Consider the following 16,923-nt stretch of genomic DNA (forward strand, 5'->3'; position numbering starts at 1 on the left):
TGAACACATTAAACTCCTCTTTTCTTCAGAACAGTGATTTTGGTGGATTTTGGAGTGTATTACAAATATACTTGTTTTATATGATTACATGTTTTACGTGTGAATTTAATCCTCTCATAGTAGCATCTGCTGTGAATATGAATATCAGGTCTGATTTATACAACAGATTGCTCCCTTTCTGAGGCAATAACAAAGATTTTGCTCACCTTACTTGTAAGAATTGCCCCTGAAGAACAAAAGGCATCAAAATTATCTCCAGGCTTATGTTGCATTATTGTAAAGATGTGTGTAAAAGAATCTCAAAAGCTGAGAATCAAGTTCTTGCTCTGCAGAACGCAGTGTGAGTTTTCTGTGGAGATAATTTTTGAGGTGGTTTCTTTCCTCTTGCAGGCTAGTAGTGTCTTTTCTGCACTCTTCAAAATCCAACACCCCAAAACCCACCTCTCCTATTATCTTTTAGAAACCGTGCTCAACAGTACTGTATGACTTCTACATTCTTTGAGGGACAAGATACCCAATGCTAATTCCTATGAATTAGAACACCTAGCCATATGCCTTCAGGATGCCTTCATGATTAAATTCCCTTCCCTTTCTTCTGTCATTGTTCAGGGGAGATTGGAATCAGTAAAGAATGTACTGGAGTTCTAACATCTCCTGTCACTAGTTCTAGATCCGGTTGCTACAATACCTCCGGGGGATGGCCATTAAAAAAATATCATTATCACAGAATCACCAAGGTTGGAAAAGACCTACAAGGTCATCCAGTCCAACCATCCACCTTTTACCAATAGTTCTCACTACACCATGTCCCTCAACACAAAATCCAGCTGTTCCTTGAACTCCTCCAGGGTCGGTGACTCCACCGCCTCCCTGTGCAGCCCATTCCAGCGCCTGACCACTCTTTCAGAGGAGTACTATTTCCTAACATCCAGCCTGAATCTCCCCTGGCGCAGTTTGAAGCCATTCTCACTAGTCCTATCACCAGTTACATAAGAGGCTGACCCCCAGCTCACTGCAGTCTCCCTTCAGATAGTTATAGAGAGCAATGAGGTCTCCCCTGAGCCTCCTCTTCTCCAGACTGAACAATCCCAGCTCCTTCAGCTGCTCCTCATAAGACCTGTGCTCCAGACCCCTCACAGCTTTGTTGCCCTTCTTTGAACACGCGTTATGATAAAACTAATAAGAAAAATGAGGACCTTTTATTAGGCGTAACTCTCAGAATCATAACGTTGCTTTTCTTTTCCCCTCTTTCTTTCATAACAGCAGCAAAAGACCTCATTACCAGGCTGTTGATAGTGGATCCCCAGAAGCGCTACACGGCATGGCAAGTACTTCAGCATCCTTGGATCAGAACAGCTGGAAAAACTAACAACAGAAATTTGCAAAGGGAAGTAACGATAAATATTGAGCGTCATTTCCGGACCCAGCGCCGGAAGGAGGCTGTGGATAAAGACACGTGAAATCAATGAGTTCATCTACCCTTCTTTTTTATTAATTAACAAATTATTTATGTTTTCTAAATGGATTTGGCCTTTAGTTCATGGATTTTGCTGGCAATTGCTAATGCCTCTCTTGTTTTTGTTGATTCTGAGATTCTGAAGGACAGAGGTCAAATTTGCATCCACCTCCCTGTATTTTTACTTGCAAGTGTATCTGACAGCAGTGGGTACTAAATATTTCCCAGAAGGTATCTGTTATATTTCTTTAAATAATGATTTGAACTTAATGTGTATCTTTTTTAGATTACAGATGTTTCTTTTTGTCTAACTTCAGTGATGACTGTGAAATGCTTTCTCTTGTCTCCTTTCGTATGGCATCTTCTTTCATGAGTTCTTTTTGCTTTGGAGTTGTGTTATGTTTGTAGCATTGTCAAAATAGCTGTCTGCTCACACATTTGGCGCTAATACTCTGAACTGATTTCTCACCAGTTCCTGCTAGCAATTTAGAAGGTGAGAGAAATATAAATAAATGAATAAATATTTAGCTATAGGATATGTAAGATAAAAAATACTATTTATTAAGTTGTGAGGGGAAAAAGAAATCATTATAGTAGAAATTAGCTATTCTATGATATCTCCCTTGGCAACATCTTTTCATGAGGTGTTCTCAGGATCAGCGTAATAGTTCTGTTAAACTGCTGTAGTTTGTATAGTATGATAGTTTCAGTTCTTTACAAGAAGAGGTGGGAAGATACCATGGCTGATACAGCTTCAAGACTGTAATACCTTTCACAGTGCTTTTCTTCCGTTCTGGAAAGTGGGAAGTTAATGGTGCTGAGGAAGCATTAGTTCTTTTCCCAAAAGTATATTTGTAGAATTTTAACCCAAGCTTTCTTCTCATACTGAATTCTTTCTTAGGAACCATCCACATGGATCTGTGACTTTTTCAAGTTGATGGAGAATAGAGAGCTGGGAAGCTGCTTCTTTGTCTTAAGTTAGCTCTTACCTTCGTGGTTTCCCTGTTATCAACACAATTCACAGTTGAATTGCTTTTATACACTTTTCAGTGTAGTTGAACAAACTTCTTTTTTCCAAGTTATCTTTGAGGACTCTATCTCCTCAATTCCACGAGAATGCACAATGGTATGAAATGACATTACAGTTCTACTCAGGAAAAACAATTTCTTGTTAGTCTATGGGAAGGTTTCCCAAGGTATGTGTCAAATGCTTCATTGCTTATGTTACTTATAATTGGAGTTTTTAAGAAATCTGGTGGGAAAGGTTACCATCCAGAGAAAGACCGTGACCTGGGAGATCTTTTGAATCTCAAAACTTTTGGCTAACTAATCGAATCAAAAAAGCACTTCAGTTGTCTGATAACACTTTGTTCATGAGTTGTATGGTAGCAAATAACACAATAAAACTACCAATTCTACTAGCATCAAGTTCATAGTCTGTAGAATTGAATGAGGGTATTTCAAAATCACAGACGTCAGAGGCATTTTAGAATCAGTAGAAGACTTCCATAACTATAAGAAAGAATATTTCTGCTGAGTGCTAACATTTGTGAACTTTCTGAATTACTAAGTTGTGTGTGATGCCGTCATTGTGTTTCTGTTTCAAGCTTTGACAGTTTTGCCTCAAGATTGAAAAGAGAGCAGAGGCAACTTGGTTCATACAACAGAACTGCGTTTTCAGTCAAGCTGGCTTATTTTTAATACATGTTGGATTGAGGCTTGCTGGGGAATTCAACAATTTGTAAAACAAACAAATCAAAACTGTACTGTGTGCCCAAGTGGTATTTATATTCCATGTCATACCTCTGCTTTGGAGGCCCTGAGTTAAGAAGACTTCTTGAAAAGAAGAATGAATTTGAGAGCTTTCCTATGTGTAACCTCATATTCTAAATGTGTTGTGTTCTTTGATTGCTAGTAATAACATCTCCTGTGCTAATTTGTCTGTCTTGGATATGAAACTATGGAAAAACAGGTTATGATTTGCAATATTATATTTTGTACTTATTTTTAATATAGTAGTTTAGGAATCAAGTTTGAAGTGGGGAAAAACGGAACTATTATCAACAATTAAGCTTAGGGCTTTGATATTGTGTTACAGGTTTCTTTGTTGCCTTTAAGAACCTGTCCACAGCTTTCTTCATGGTGCTCAAGGTAGAGGAGTTGCATGTGATGAATATGAAAGTAATATTTTTTCAAAGATCTTTTTCTCTCACGTTCTATAGGTCCCAGTCTGACCAAATACAGACAGCACAGTGCGCTGCCACCAGTGTCTGTAAGCACCAATGCTGCTCTGGCAGCACTGAGGGTCTGCTTTGGTTTTGCTAAATATGTGGCACTAAGCCCTCCTTCTTCAGGTTGGAGGCTCAGAAAGCTTCCGGGTGCTTCTCAGGGCTTTTGCCACCTCCTCTTTCTTTCCTACTGAGAAAAATGCCTCTTCCATTGCTTTTAGTGTCCTTTTGACTTCTGAGACACCAACATCCAAATATACACTTTATAGAACTGGGTCATCTGTATTTCATTTCCTAGCAACGCCCATGCCTCCAGTCAGTGTTCCTGTTTTCTTTTCACTGTGCCAACACTTGGAATCAAAGCTTTCAGCCACAGCTGTCACAAAAGTCATAGAATCACATAGTATCCCAAGCTGGAACAGACCCACAAGGATCATCAAGTCCAACCCCTGCCCCTATCACACAAAATTCAAAGCCTGTGTCAAAGAGCATTGTCCAAACACTTCTTGAACTTTGGCAGTTTGGGTTGTGCCCACGGCCTTGGGCAGCCTGTTCCATGCTCACCGCCTTCTGCTGCAGACCCTGTCCCTAACCCCCAACCCGGCCCTCCCCTGGCACAGCTCCATGCCGTTCCCTCAGCCTGTCGCTGTCACACAGAGCAGAGCTCAGCGCTGCCCTCCGCTCCCTGTGAGGAGCTGCAGCCGCCATCGGGCCTCCCCTCAGCTCCTCTGCTCTGGGCTGAGCAAACCAAGGGCCCTCAGCAGCTCCTCACGTGTATTGCCCTCCAGACTCTACACCATCTGTAGCACTAGAATGGGTGATTGTAGGTGTGCACAAAGGTACACATGATGTATAATTAAACTGTCAACCTTTCACAAGATGCACTTCCCAAATAGATAAGGTAAGTGGAGGATTCCACTGTCCCTGTAGCCCACAGCCAAAATGGCAATAACAGATACAGCAGGTACACCTATGATGCCGTTTAGAGCGTTATACAGAGATGCAGATTTAATGGTTTTCTGACATCAGCTATTCTGCAAAACCGCATTCTGTCATAGATTTTTTTTTTTGTTGTTGTTGTTAGATACAAATTTATTTAAAAATAGATTTCATTTGGGGAAACAGGCATAGTATTTTAAATTGAGTTATTTGAGTGTCTGATTCAAAGGAGAGAGTTTCTTAGTTGCCTGTGTATGACTTCTGTTAAAAATGCTCTTTTCCTGCAGGTCTGTAATCTTGATTGAAACTGTAGAAATAAAAATGTATTTAATCTATCAGTGATGTTGTAGAAGAACCTGCCTTTTCTCTGGATGTGGGCATGTGGAATGAAGTGTGTGCTAGTGAGAACCTGTACATGTTCTCATTTATTAAGTATTGGTCATTAAAGAGACCACAGCCACCTCACTACTCTTAGAATGACTGCAGGCTGTTAAGAATGACTGACTTTTATGGTAGCCACATGAATTTATTGCTCTGCATTTTAAATGTTATATATATAGGGGGCTAATTAAAACTGATTTAATGCTTTGTTGTTAGGGGTATTTCCCATGTTGCTAATAGCTGAAGTCAGAGTCCAGCAATATTTTATTGAAATGAGCCTTGTCACTGCTACGTGTTGTTTGTTCAGAAAGGATGATCCCTTGTATCATCCAGCCTGCTGATTCACTCTGCGCCTTGCTTCATAAACAGGTGTTGTATTCCTGCACAATTCTGTCTTTTAAGGTGAGAGCTGTTTTGATAGCATAGCAATTAGAAAAATGGAAAAGTTAACAACCCTGAACTGTTACTGCAAGTAAGTTTTGTTTTCTGAATGTGGAATGTGAAATGAAGAACTGAAACAACTAGAAATGTAGAGAAAAGAAAAAAGTATTCCTGCAGTAAGCAAGTCAGCAATCCAAGCAATGGGAGCATTTATTTGCCTGCTAGAAATACAGAGCCATGCAGTCCATTGCTAGAGAGAAATGCTACAACAATCAACTTTCAGAAATTCTTGGAGAATGCTGTACTGAATGAGGAGTGTAGGACTGAATAAGTTCTTTCTAATCACTGGAAGAATGGAGCACATCATATACAAAAGGCTGTTTCTATGTTGTTATTGCTGTGTTGGTAATGCTTTCTAGATTTCAGTGACTACATCATATTGTAAGACTGCCTTTCTTATGGGAACGAAAACGAGCATAAAACATTATAAAAAAATGTTAAGTGTCAAAGATCTCAGTGATGGGAATTTTACAGAAAATAGAAGTGTACAATTGTTAACTGCTATGGTGAGGTGTTTAGCAAACCCTATTACTGACTTCTCAAAAGGTGCCCTTCCATCATGCTGGACATTTGCAACTACACATCTTGCAGCATTGACTATTGTAATGATATTGTCAAGCTTCAACGTATGAGCTTACCCATGGTGGAATGATGGAACTAAATGGCTCAGATACATTTTATGTGTTTCAGCTTTGCTGGAAGCTTACTGACAAATGCATGTGGTGACTAATGGGTGACTGAAAATTATTACTGACTGGCATTTAAAACAGAAGTTTAATACTGCTCCCTTAAAAATGTAAGCATTTAAGGCTGTTTAGATAAAGGCTAGGACATATTCCAGTGTGTCATTTCAATGTACTTAACAACAACAAAAAAATAGCAATTGTGTAAAGTAGCCCCAAGAAAACTAAGAATATGACTGGAAAAAAAAAAAATGGAAAAAAAAGCAGGAGAAAAACTTACAACAAAAGCCCCTTTTTTTTTTCAGATGGTTGTGTTTTCTTGAAGCAAATCTGCAGAGAAGTCTATCAAAGGTTTAACCAGCGAAATAAATAAATACAGAAGTCATCACTCTCACTGGTATGTAGAGTTCCTGTGATGCTTCCCCAGTGATCTCAGTGTGCCCTGGGGATGGCTGGTTGGAAGCAGATGCTATAGCAACTGCTCATGTCTTCCACCTGCATCATGGCTCCCTAACAATGGTACCAGAGCTAAGTCCCTCAAAAGAAATAAAACCAAAACTGCTCCACCGTGTAGATAGTGAATTTTATAGAAGTTGATACTTAAATGCTTTCATAACTCACACAGTTAATGTGCAAGGTACAAATTGAGCTGGATGCTGGAATGTAGCAGTAATAAACTCCTCCTGGCAGATAAATTTGGCAAGTGTCTGGTAAGGTTGTAAAATGAGAATATTTCAGAAACTGTTTAGGTACACAGTTCACCTGCAGAAGGGATTCAGGAAGTACAAGGAAAACATAATGCAGGTAAAGCCCTTCATGTCCAGAAAAACTGATCGATTGTTTAATTGCCAAGCAGGTTGCTGAATGTGACTGTAAATGATGCTGTTTTGTTTTTTGTTTTTAATATAGTGAAATTCTGAGGGTAAGAACTTAAAAGCTAGCATTAAAGGGTTCAGCTGATCACTTTCTGTGGTAACAGTGGTAAGATTTCTGTTACTGATAAGCTTTCTGCTTCTGCAATAATTAGCTTTGAAAATCCTGCTCTTCATTTAAAGCATCTCCTGCTGATCGTTGGTCTTTTTATTATTAAGACTTTATTAAGACAGGACCTGAGTTTAGTGCCATAGGAATCTATGTAGTTGCCATCACTACAGATTCCATCAAAAACATCTTTGAAAATGCATACTTGGAAATTAAAAGGTATTTCAGTGTTTCAGACAGTATTTCTTGGATTTCACTGGGTTGCAACTGATGTACGCTAGTGGAAACTTTAGAGCTTTAGTTGTATGTGACTATTTCTTGTTTTTCTGCAGGGTGCTCAGTATTCCCCTGAGGTTTCTTAGGTCAGAAGCTTCACTGGCAAGTGCAAGTTTGTGCTGATGATACAAATGTTGTGATGTGTGACTGCTGTTCTGTAGTATTCATGGAGCTGCTGCTGAAGTCACGCAGTTTGCCACTGTTACTGCTACCTCTCCATGCAGCAGAAACAAGAATACCTTACTCAAAATGAGCTAACAGTAACTGTCATTAGGTCATTGTTTTGTATTGTCATGAACCACTGGTGAGATCAGTACAGTTTAGACAATTAACAAGATAGCAAAGAATTCAGCAACTTCATTCCAGCAAGGGAAATCATCAGGAATCTGGATTTGCTGCCTTTGAATTTGTTTCCAATGTCAGATGAACTGGTAGAAGAAAGACAAGCTTGGAAGAGATTTGTTTTCAAGCAGAAGACTCCTTGCTGGCAGGCCTGAGCGATTTTGCTCTAGGAATTTATTCATTTATTTAGTTTATGTCCAAACTAGATTTTGTGAGTCCCAAACTAAAATCTTCCCAGTTCACATATACGTACCCATTTCCACTGTTGAAAAGGACAGTTCTGCGTGCTCTTAAGAAAGCATTTTCTATTTTCATGTAATGTTACTAGTTTTTAGATGTGGTCTTTTTTAGTGCTGAACACCACTAGCAAGATAGAATTAATATTGGACACCAACGTGACTCATTTTAAACATGCTGCTTTGTATGAAAAAAAAGAAATGGTTTGTGTTGCTGAGGTGTGTGGATGCCTTTTGTTAACAGGGAGCTTTCCTACCCCTTGCCTTTCTAGTAACTGTAATGGTAGTTCTGGGGATCCTCACAAGCCTTAATGAACTTAGCCCCTGATTATTAATAAGATATTAGCACCTTGATGCCTCAGTAAATGGCTTTGCAATAGGCTGTTTGTAAAAGCAGAGCAACCTTAATTCCTTCCCTGGAGCAATGTCATCATTGGCTGGAGGCCCTGGCCATCAGGAGTTGTGCAGTCAGCAAAGGCTGTCCTACACAGAACCAGCAAGGAGGGCTGCTGGCCTCCAGATGTGTCTGATTCCCATCCCTTGATGGCTCAGGAGCAGGGAAAAAGGCTGGTGTGGAGGTCTGGAGGGGAGGTCAGGAGCTGTTCCCATCCGGCAGAGGCACGAGGAAAGCTTCATGACTACAGAAAAGCAGAGACTTTTAGAGCAGTGTGATGTAAGCTTGTTCTCTCACTCCTGCAGCTGTGGTCTGCAGCAGCGCTGCTGCAGGGCTGCCTCTCCTTGAAATCTTTCCACTTCACCCTTTCTGTGTCCAACTTTGAAGCCTCAGCTACTGGGAATGGTAAGAAGAGCTCAAAGTGCTCTTACAGCACTTTGTTCTTTAGGAACTTTTCACAAACGTTAACTAATTAAGCTTCACTGAGTCCTTATGAGGCAGGTATTTATTCCAGCTGAGTGTTTGCATTTATAATTAAAAGTGTGCTAGACAAAATCCTGCTGTCAGTCATCCTAATTGACTTAAATCTCTAATTAAATAGATTTCCCCAAGCAAGTTCAGCATCTGAAGGCAGACATCGAAGTGAGGCTCAGCACAAGTTCATGGAAAGGAAGCTTCAGAGCTTTTGGTCAGAGATGTCTGAGGCTCTAGCTGGGTAAAGGGGTGATCACTTGGAAGCCTCCAGAAAGCAATAACTGCTTCAAAACTGCGTGCAGCAGCTCTGCAACCCTCACAAAGCTTATGTTGCTCTACTTTTTTTGTGGAACTTCCATAGGAAGGGAGGGAGAGAAGCAAGAGATGCATGGAGGCTGCTCTGTCTTCAAGAAAAGGCACAGACTTCCTCCTCTGAATTCTTGTTCTGCTCAAGAATGTCGGTTTCCCTTCTTGCAAGATGTTGTCATACAAGCTGCTTGAGGTTGATGCGTACCAAGATAAACATTTCCTACTGCAGAGCTAAATGGCAGTTGATGCTTGGAGTGCCAGTAGATGATACTTAAAAGATGAAACATCTTCTGTCTGGGTGTCTGGGACATGTGAGTATAAGGGCAGCTGGAGAGTGATTGACAAATGGCATTTTTTAGTTATAACCACATAAACATATCAGTGTACATTATAAGCATTATGTATTATTCTTCCTGGCCAGCCAAGGGTACTGCAGTGAACTCGAGTCAGAAGAATGCTGAGCAGATCCACCTGGCTTTGTGCATCCAGTGTGGAACTCCTGAACTCAGCTCCCTCCTTGCACTTCCCACACCCTACACTCCGATGTGTGAAGCCATGTGCCACAGCTCCAAGGTGTGGAGAAGGGCAAAAAAGTCACGAAGGCGTCACCTGATCTGGCAGAGGTTGCCAAGAGGAAATATTGGGCTTGAAGATGTACCTGAGAGCCTGTTGTCTGTCAACCCACCCTCAGCCTTCAATGTGACTCTCCAGAAGACAGGAAGGCATTTCAGGAGGTCACTGCTCCTGCTCCAAGGTAAGATGTCTGTGCCATCGCTGACAAGCACTGGTCAGCATCTTGATGAAGAAGATCACGTATGTTTTTCAGGCAATCAGAAATAGAATTTTACCCTTCTTGCTGTTGGAAAGAGTTTTCTAATTTTCTAAAGTGAGTATTCTGACAAAATCTTAGCTCACTGCTCCCACATACAGAACGGGTTTGGAGAGCAGCTTATTTATTCCCTTTCTCTTTGCAGCAGCCTCTCTGCACGTCTTTGTTCCTCCGCAGTCACTTCTTGGGAGGAATAACAGGACTGGCTTTAGGTAGGAAATACAGGGGAGATGGGTAAAGTCTGTTCTCCTGCAGGATTGCTATCACTTTCTCAGGTATTAACAGTGGCTTGAGCTGATCAAGACTCCTCGTTACCATTACCATATAAAACATCCACTGTGGAGCAGCTTCTGGAGACCCTCCTGGGTAAACTTTTCCTGAAGGATATACAAATGGGGTGTAAACTACAGCTCACAAATGAACAAAAGAATCCATCAACTTTTCTCAAAATGTAGCTGTTGAAAAGTAATCTTTGTGGAAATTCACAGTGAAAGTGAGCAACAAAAAAATATTTCTGTAGTTGCTGCAGTGAAAACATTTTTTTGTCTGCATCATTGCTGCAACCTGCAAACCTGGCTTTAAAAAATAGATATGGCTGTAGACTGCTGATAGGAGTTTCAGTATGAAATGCAGTATGAAAAATTATGTTCAAGAGAGTGCATACCTTAGATATTAATACTGTATTAACTTGCTGACAAATGTTACACTGCAAATATTCTTGAAATCACAACTTGTGTCAAAGTAAAATACAATAATGCTACTGTGCTTTAAAAGCAGATGATGCTTTAGTGATAACTCATCCCTTACCTTCAAGTTAATGGTGTAGGACAGAAAAATATATTTATATATATTATAATATATATCAGTATTATATTAATTATATAATATATATATAATATATAACATATATATATAATATATAACATATATATATATAATATATAACATATATAAATATATATTATTAATCAATATTATAATATATATATATAATATATATATCCACATATTATAAATATATCAGAGTAGATTTGCACATAGCTTAAAGAATGAAATAGATAATTTGGTGTTTTCTCCTTCTCTCTCTTGCTTTCTTCCCCTCTCTTTTTTTTCTCTTTCTCCCTCGTTCTTTCTTTATTTTGATAATTCTAACATGAGGTTCATCATATACCTGCTAACGTCAGGAAAATACGTGCTCAGACTTCCCCTCTGCTGTCATCTGTGACATTGCAAAAAATGTAATGGAATATTTGCAGGAAGATTCAGCCTCTTCTGCCATACCCCAACATCCACCTTTGATATTGTGAGCTGACATAATAAGATGCATTACTTTCAGAGCAGCCTTTGTATGTAATGTGTTATATATAATAACTTATTTATTTTCAATTAAAATATAAAAGGGAGCAACAAAGACATGGTGGGATAACTGACCCATCTGGTCGGATGGGGCTTATAAAGGTCTGGTAAAGAGAAATGATCAGAATTTTGAGTTGAATGATTGCAACTGTCTACATTCCATTTGAAAATATGCAGAGAATGCATTTATGTTGCCTGCAAATGGAGTTGCAATTTTACAAAAAATTCTTATTTTCAGTTCAAGCATTTCTATATGTTAACCACTTAATTGTTGAGAAGAGGTGAAATACTGTGAGCTGTCTGATTACCTGATTTACTTTTTCTACAGTTAAAGGGGGCTCTTGACTGTTTTCTTGATGATGTGTGTGTGAAAGATCCCCGCCACGTGGCAGAAGGAGCTGAGGCAGGACAAGGGGCAGCCCCAGCGGTGTGTGCAGTGCGGTGCTGTTCCTCGGGCTGGCAATGAGGGCAGCGTGTCCTGCTGTGGGGTACGTTCTGTGTGCGGGAGGCAAGGAGGGGACGCGGGAACCTACGTGCAGACTATAAGGTTCCTAAAGCAGAGACACAATCAGTGCTTTTCTTTTTAAAAATGAAAATGTGTTTATTTTGTTCTGCGGTTTTGATTTTCTTTTTATTTTGTATTGTCGTTTTAAACTGATGAAAAATGTCCAAACGCAACACCTGGGCTGGACCTTCTTGCTGCAGTTCAGCACTTCTTTGTGTCTAAACCGAAGTGTGGTTCTCCCCAGGAGCAGCTGCCTCTGTCCCTTCTTAGGCTTCTCCTCTGGCCCTGGGCAGAGATGAGGGAGAGGGGCAGGAAGGATGGGCTCATGGAGCCTTGTTCTGTCAAGAGAGGGATGATCAGGAAATGGAGGCTCTGTGTGAGCCCATGGGATGGCCCTGAATTGGTGCTGTCCCTCCCAGCAAAGAGTGAACTTACGGGATCCTTGCAGCCCGGCGGTGTTTGAGGTCCCTCTGTCAGACTCGTCCCGCTGCCCTGGCACAGCAGCTCTGAGGATGGCAGTCCCTGCCCTGCCCTCTTCCTCAGAAGAGATGAGAGGAGTTGGGAAGGGACGAGGGAGGGGGTCGGGAAGGAAGGGCTCGTAGGAGCCTTGGCTGTGAACAGAAGAAGGACCAGGCAATGGAGGCTCCCTGTGAGCCCGCAGGATGGCCGTGAGCTGGGGCTCTCACGGGTAAGGGCAAACTTACAGGACGGGAGGATCAGCGCCGGCGTCGAGGCGGCCGTTTCGCGGGAGGTGGACGGATCCTGGCGCCCCTGCGATGAAATTTGGGGCGCGACCTCTTCCTGGTTGGCCTGGCAGCAGCAGAGAGATGGCCGGTCTGCCCCGATGGAGGTGGATCCACTTCCATCAGCTCTTCTGCCACAGGTGGATCCACCTCCATGGGCTCCTCTTCGCTGCCAGGCGGGTCCACCTCCATGGGCTCGATGTCATCAGCCTCTTCCAGCAGCCACCTCTTCTTTAAAGGTGGCTGCTCCATCCCGTCCTGGGAAATCACAAGAGGTACAAAGTATCTCTTTCCGATACTGGAAAGTGCTGCTGCCTTTGGCTGTGTCAGCTGAGGGACTGCGGTTGAGGGCAGTTGGGTGCCCATGGCGACAGGATTCTGAGTGCCACTGCAGGCCCAAACATGGCGGCTGGCAGTTGGGGCCTGCGGCCATTTCTGGGAGGCAGTGGCAAGAATGTAGCAAGAGGGTCAGTGGGGGCAGGGGCTTCTCCAGCACCCTGCAGCTGCCTGGGGTGGAGGAGGAGCAAAGCATGCTGACACCCCACAGGCAGCCAAGGGAGAGGCAGTCATTAAAAGCAGTGGAGTTGCTGTGTTTGTATCGGCTGTCCTTTGCCATCCCTCAGCTCTGGGCCCCGGAGTGTGAGAAGGTGGCATCTCTTCTGCCCTGATGCCAAAGGAGAGGGATGTGGAGGAGAGGGCCTGGCGTCCTCTGGGCGGCCGCACTGGGACTGCAGGGGGTGCGTTGGAGGGCCTGTGAGCTCCTTGGGGCCTGGTGCTGGGGTTTTGCACCTGGGGGATGGAAGGCTGATTAGGGCTGCTGTCCTCAGCCTGTTCTCTCCTTGGCCACAGAATGAGTGGTTGGAGGTGAAGCCAGGCCCTCCATGGCAGTGCACAAAGAACAGCTGGCTATCAGTCGTGCCTCCTGAGAAGTAGTTTGGACAGGTTTGATCTCTGCAGTCTCTGGTATAGCAGTCTTGGGAAGAGCTTAGGGACACAGGTTTGTAAGTGGCTGTTCCCCATCAGTTGACCCTACATGCCTCAAGTAGTTGCAAGTGTTCAGATCCTGCCATCAAGTGAGGAGGGAAGGGAGATGTTTGTTTCCTGTGCTCAGAAGAAAACAGATGCTGTCATGAGACAGGGCTGGGGTTTTGAAGTAGATGATCTTAGAAGTCATTTCCAACCTTAATGATTATCCAGTTCTACAAGTTTGCACGTGACACCAAGCTGAGTGATGCAATTGATACACTGCAAAGAAGGGAAGCCATCCAGAGGGACATGGGCAGGCTGGAGAAGTGGGCTCATGAAAACCCAATGAGGTTCAATAAGGCCAAGTGCAGGGTGCTGCACTTGGGTTGGGGCAATCCCAGCTGTTTATACAAACTGGGGGAAGATCTCTTTGAGAGCAGCCCTGTGGAGAAGGGAGCTCTTGGAGCGGGTCCAGAGGAGGGCCACTAATATGATCAGAGGGGTGGACCACCTCTCCTATGAGGAAAGGTTGCCCAAGGAGGCTGTGGATGCCCCATCCCTGGAGGCATTCAAAGCCAGGCTGGATGTGGCTCTGGGCAGCCTGGTCTGCTGGTTGGCGACCCTGCACATAGCAGGGGATTGGAACTGGATGAGCACTGTGGTCCTTTTCAACCCAGGCTGTTCTATGATTTCAGTGTGTTCTTACTTCAGGCAGCTTGTGAATACACACAAAACCCCGCTGCCTTGACATGAATAGCTACTGATGCTATTCTCCCTGATTCTAAACTCCCAATGTTAAACCTCAAGATCTCCAAAGTTTAGAGATATGTTCTACAAGCCTGCAAAACACCCTTCTGTAGAAGCGAGTTTTCTGTGGTCTTTCTTATACGGGATTTTGTTCATTGCTCTTTGTCTGGATGGGTTTCATACAACGCAGGGCTTTTACTCTTTGCACAACCTTCTGATTTTCCTTCCCCTTCAGGTCTTTCAGTTGTATTAGTTTCTAGGGGAAGGAACGATGATCGAAGCAGGCCACCTGGTGGTGCTCTTGGTACAAGAATGAGAGCAATTGATACTACGGGGTGCTAGTCCTGCCCGGGAACTGGCTTCGCAGAAAGGTTTTGCTTTGGCAACAGCATTAATTTGTAAACGAACTGTACCATGAACAGCTGTTGCTTTTATGTTTTGTTTTGCCTTTTTTTTTTTTTTCCTATAGGTTAACCCCGACTTTGAATCCAGTTCAGAAAAAAACAGTTGAAATATATAGCTATTCTTCCAGCATCTCCAGAAGGCAGAAGAATGACCAGTTTAAAATTGAAATCTTCTTGATACCTCCTTTGCACATCTGTGGAAAGAAGGCCAACGTTGCAAATGTGATCACTAAGGCAGCCTCCTCACCTCTGGTGTCTCTCAAGGTGTCCCCAGCTGAGGGAACTAGTCCTGCTCCTGATTTTTTTTCCCCCATTTTTTATCTGCTTAGAAGATGGCCATCAACATTTGTGCCTGTTGCCAAGACAAGATGATGAGCTGTCAGTGAGATGCCATCCAGTGCCATTAGATGCCAGGCAGGAAAGCAGGAGGATAATCTTGTAAGTCATGTCTCAGAGTCATAAACAGATTGAGGGTGGACAGAGATGGTAAAGGTAAGGTGTGATATTTTGTTATTCATCTTCCTAAACTCTGCGGGCTGCATCCTTTCCTCCGAGTCAGAGCTGAGGAGCTTTGTCCCTGCACCATACTGAGACTGACCCTGCTCTGCTGGAGCTTGGATGCCATGGTGCTGCCTTTTCTTAGTTGAGATACGCAGCTGAAAGAAAGGATTATTATCTCCAAAAAGGGCAACCTCAGCCAGAGTGTCCCCGTGCCCCCAGTTTGCTTTTCTTTCCCATGTCATCCTGTTAGGAGCAAACACTCGGGGTTTTTTTGCAGTCTTCCTTGTCAAATTCATGCATTTTCTCCAGAAGACTCCAGCATCAGCACGAGATGATGAGATGCGTGGTAGGGAAAAGCCTTTGAGGTGCTGGTGAGCACTCCTCTGTTCACCACAGGAGGTGGAAGCCAAGATGTAGTCAGTAGCATTTCAGGCATGGTGAATTTCATGGCACTGTGACAGCAATAGCCTCTCCAAATTACTGTCTGTTTGTATCTCAATATAGAGAACAAGGGTAACCAGTACCATTGTCATAGTGGATTATATTAAAAATGAACAGAAACTGGAAGGGAATGCTGAAGCATCTGTGCGCAGTCATCCTGAAACTGCTTACCGCTGCTCACATATGACATCACAGAGACAATTTCTTTCTTTCTTGCAGGCTGCACTTGGGGGGCCTCAGTTGTTAATATTTCACCTTGGAATGGCTAGTAAAATAATTGCAGCCCCCTCTGGTTCCCAGAGACTGCAGTTCTTTGGGCCATGCCAGCTATTCTAACAGGTGCTTTTAGCCCAAGTTTTGAGACTTGGTCTCTCAAGTCCAGCATTTAAGCCATCCCTCTGCTGCAGCTCAGCTGCCATCCAGGTAGTGGTGCACTCAGAGTTTGAACCTGAGGAAGAAAGGACCATCACTGAGCTTGGTGGAGTGTGTTTGCTTTGCACAGCTTGGTAACTTAGCTTGCACTGTGTGAAAAGATTTCTGTGATGCCAAAGAGGCTGTTTTGAGAGTTGGTTTAGGGCATAGGAGCTGTTGGAGCACTGATACACAGACAATGTGCTTGTTGCTGTTGTAACACCCTGTTTTACCAGAAGTGTGTGTTTTCAGATACTTGGTGAGAACTTGATTTACTGCAACACCTGTTCATGCACTGACCACTTTTGCTGTCAGTATATAATGCACTCAGCTCTGCTAGAAGCCAGCTGAGCCCAAGCTTTATATGATACACAAGAGCTTTTCATATTAGAGAAGTTAAGTTCATATGCTTTTTTTTTTTTTTTTTTGGCTTTTTCAGTGTCTCTTGTAACCAAATACATATTTTCCCCTGCTCTCTGACACACATCTTCTTTTTGTTGTTGTTGCTTTTTTTTTACATTCTTCTTTCTTGAACCAAAAAAAAAAAAAACCAACAGGTAAATCAGGTGTTTGTAAGCATTTTGAATATATATATATAAATATGGATCTGATTTCAAGTCTGTTGATATAAATATAAATTTTTACAGTGGACTTTTAAAGTGACTATAGGGATGCCTTTCTGATCAGGAAGGATAGAGATGAGCAGGTCCTCTGAGGGTGGTTCCCTCTTACTTGAGCATGAAATTAATTTGTAGAAGCTATTGGAGTATCCATACTTGCAGTGCGTTGTTCTTACACAAGAGGTCTCTCCATCTACTACAAAGCTCACCAGAGCTGAATCTGGTATAAAATAGCTCTGCTTTGTGGGAGCCTCTCCAAA

The 16,923-nt window shown here is 42.6% G+C and overlaps 1 protein-coding gene across 2 annotated transcripts in view; it reads left to right on the top strand.

Moving 5' to 3' along the window:
* Nucleotides 1-3,565, top strand: part of DCLK3 (doublecortin like kinase 3) — a 46,309-nt gene extending 42,744 nt beyond the window's left edge. For both annotated transcript variants that reach the window (XM_042888487.1, XM_042888489.1), the window contains one exon: nucleotides 1,264-3,565. In XM_042888487.1, coding sequence (XP_042744421.1) covers nucleotides 1,264-1,460 — 197 coding nt within the window. In that variant the 3' untranslated portion in view covers nucleotides 1,461-3,565. The remainder of the gene's footprint in view (nucleotides 1-1,263) is intronic.
* Nucleotides 3,566-16,923: the final 13,358 nt, after the last annotated feature.

This window comes from Lagopus leucura, unplaced genomic scaffold (assembly GCF_019238085.1).
Source record: "Lagopus leucura isolate 7727_CA_CO unplaced genomic scaffold, USGS_WTPT01 Super-Scaffold_100157, whole genome shotgun sequence".
NCBI lineage: Eukaryota > Metazoa > Chordata > Aves > Galliformes > Phasianidae > Lagopus > Lagopus leucura.